The following is a 3399-nucleotide window of genomic DNA, read 5'->3' on the forward strand; positions in this document are numbered from 1 at the left end:
TGGCTCACCTTTCTCCCCAAAAGGACTAAGGACTCACAGGAAATAACTAGAAATGCCTGTGAGATTGCATTTGAACCTAAATATATCAGAATTTTGAATTTTGAAGACTGTCTTCTGTAGCAATGCATCAGTACTTCTATATTGTCATACTGAACAATGCTTGTGGCAGCTAGTTTGGGTTAGTGGTAGCAAATGGATCTTTGGGGATCCTGGGAAGTCCACAGCTAGCATAGCACAGCTACTAAAATTAAATTGGATTATCTTTAATCAGATAAGAATCCTCAGATACCACGGCAAGTTGACAGATTTTGTGCCTCAATTTGTAGGATCTGAAAACTATTATACAGCAGAACCTTAATGGGATTTTGATGTGTTTTAAATAGGGAATCCTGTAGTAGTGTTGTAATTCAGAAATAGGGAATCCTGTAGTAGTGTTGTAATTCAGAAATATTGTTTGATGAGTCTTTTTATTATTTTGGTTGCTTATATTTCTTGTACACCACCGTAACAAAGGAATCAATGGGCAACTAACCTGTTGACCTCTGTGATGGAAATCTGAAGTTCTCTGAATGGTATCCCTTACCTTTCTTGACAGCACATTTGCACCCCACGGTTTGCAGTGAAGAAGGAGGAAATGTCCTAATTTGGTTTGATCTATCAGAGTACGGATGTGGGGTTGACATCTTTTAAAGACAAAAGTCATTCCGTTTGTAATTGCATGTTCAGTATTCACAACAAATATTCTGATGTAAATATATATTTCCCTTCAGATGCCTCATCAGAACACCACAGATACAGAAAAGCAATCAAATATTACAGAGTTCATCCTTGTGGGGTTCGGGAATCTCCAAGAACTTCAAGCTCTTCTCTTCTTATGCTTCCTGTTTATTTACACGATGACCTTGGCTGGGAACATCCTCATGATTATACTTGTTGTAGTTGATAAGCATCTTCATACTCCAATGTATTTCTTCCTTGGAAATTTTTCCTGTGTGGAAACCTTTTATAGTTCAACCATCCTGCCAAATACTTTGGTTAGCCTTCTGACTGGGGACCGAAGCATTTCATTCAACTTCTGTTTTGTGCAGCATTACTTTTTTGCATCTCTGGGGGCAGTTGAGTGTTACCTCTTATCTGTGATGTCCTATGATAGGTATTTAGCTATATGCTGGCCCTTGCATTACACAAACCATATGAATAGAAAATTCTGTGTACAGTTAGTCGGCAGCTCTTTCCTTAGTGGATTCTTAGCTATTTCAGTAACAATAATATTAGTATCCAGGTTACCTTTTTGTGGCCCCAATGAAATCAATCATTTCTTTTGTGATGTTTTTCCTCTTATCGAGCTGTCTTGCAGTGATACCCATCTTTTGAAAATCCTTCTTTATCTTGTTGCCTCTGTTTTTACCCTTCCTCCGTTTTTGTTGATCCTAATATCATATGGTTGTATCCTAACCACCATTATGAGAATCCCATCCACCAGTGGCAGACAAAAGGCTTTTTCAACCTGCTCTTCTCATCTTATTGTGGTTACTGTTTTCTATGGTACAATAACAATTGTCTACATATTGCCCAAAACTGACACATTGAGGGACCTCAATAAAGTCTTGTCTGTTTTTTATGCGGTATTGACTCCTATGATAAATCCACTTATCTATAGCCTGAGAAACAAAGAAGTAAAGAAGGCTCTGAGAAGGCAGATTGATCAACTATTTGTGAAACCATAGTCCACCAAGTTCTGCCATGATGAGCTGAAGCCCTTGGACATGGTCGATAAGATTTTTGTTTCATGCCATATCACAAAATATTTGTAAAAGGCCCTTCTGTTTAAAAAAAGATCAGTTTGCTTTAATGTATGGAAAAATTCAGTTTGAAGTCACTAATACAAATAAATCTTTAGTGTGAAGAATTCAGTCCATAATTCTTCATATCCTAAGCTTGGGTGAGGTGGGGAAGGACTAGTGTGAATATGCATTATTGTAAACAAAACTGGGTAATGAAAATGTGCTTAAGAATAGGGTTTTTTGTCATTCACCAACATGATATCATCTGCTAAGAATTGTTTGGATTTATACACCACCTTTCTCTCCTGTAAGGTGATCCAAGGAGGCTTACAAACTCTTTTCCTTTCCTCTCCCCCACAACAAACACCTTGTGAGGTAGATGGCACTGAGAGAGTTCCAAAGAAGTGTGACTAGCCCAAGGTCATCCAGCAGGATTCATGTGAAGGAGCAGGGAAACAAATCCTGTTTCATCGCTCATGTGGAGGAGTGGGGAATCAAACCCAGTTCTCCAGATTAGAGGCCACCACTCTTAACCACTGCACCACACTGGCCCCAAGAGGAATTGTTATAATTCTGGTCACAAGCATTGGTACTGCCAACTGAAAATATCAGCTTGCAGCTGGAATGAGCAAAGGGTATAACTTCTATCTTAGCATTTAAAGATTTCATCTCAGTAACACATTACAACTGAAAAAAACACATCAAGCTCTGACTTCTATGTGTGAAGTAGCAATCACAGATCAAGTGTCACAAATGGAACTTTCCCAGCAGGCAATATCATAAAAGCAAATTACTGGAGATTTGGAGGTGATGCTTGAAGAAGGAAGAGGTTGGGGAGGAGAGAAAGCTTGGCATGGATGTGATAGTGTCTGCCCAACAATGCTGCCATTTAGGTGAATTTATGTCTTTAATCTGGAGATTGGTTGTAATCCTGGGAGAATGCCCGTCCTCATTTAGAGATCACATTCAATGGAGGCAATAACACATTCAGTATTCTTTCTGATTTAATAAGTGAATAGATGTTTTTTGCCTCCTTCTCTACCTCAACAAAGATTGCTTAAAAGCGACTTCATACTAAAAGGTTCGCCTATCTTCACTGATCATATTAGAACTAGTCCTTTCCTTACAAATTGGCCTTCAGGATTTCATGTTGTTTTTGTCTCCCTGCCTTAAACTCCCTAGGAGACACTGATATAATCAGCTGCTGTCTTCAGATAGGCGATTGTTTTGCAAATACGTATAAAAATAAAGGGAGGATTTCAATTTCAGTCAAAAATTCGAGTCTGCTATTTTCAGTAACGGTTAAATCAACAAAGAAATTAAGGCAATTGGAGTTCTTGGGGAAATTGATGACTGCATTAGATTGATGAGTACCTTAAGAACCTAGTGAAAATTGAAGCTTTTCACATAGAATAAAAAAATATGTACAGTAAGTAACTATGATATTTTTTAACATTTGGCAAAAAAATGGAAATTCTACAAGGAAGGGGTCTTGCAAGGATTGTCTGCTAGCTTGATGTAGTTTTCTTTTTAAAAAAATCCAACCCTTTGAACAATTGGTTTCTCCATTCCATATCACAGAGCACTTTTGATTTTGAAGATCTAACCCCTTTGT

At 38.0% G+C, this 3399-nt stretch overlaps 1 protein-coding gene across 1 annotated transcript; it reads left to right on the plus strand.

Annotated features, from left to right (window-relative positions):
* Positions 1–770: 770 nt before the first annotated feature.
* On the plus strand, positions 771–1727 carry LOC125444139 (olfactory receptor 1020-like). The gene has a single exon (XM_048516577.1). It carries the CDS (start codon positions 771–773, stop codon positions 1725–1727), a length of 957 nt encoding a protein of 318 aa, XP_048372534.1.
* The last annotated feature ends 1672 nt before the right edge of the window (positions 1728–3399 follow it).

The sequence above is a fragment of the Sphaerodactylus townsendi genome, linkage group LG15 (genome assembly GCF_021028975.2).
Source record: "Sphaerodactylus townsendi isolate TG3544 linkage group LG15, MPM_Stown_v2.3, whole genome shotgun sequence".
NCBI classification, from domain to species: domain Eukaryota; kingdom Metazoa; phylum Chordata; class Lepidosauria; order Squamata; family Sphaerodactylidae; genus Sphaerodactylus; species Sphaerodactylus townsendi.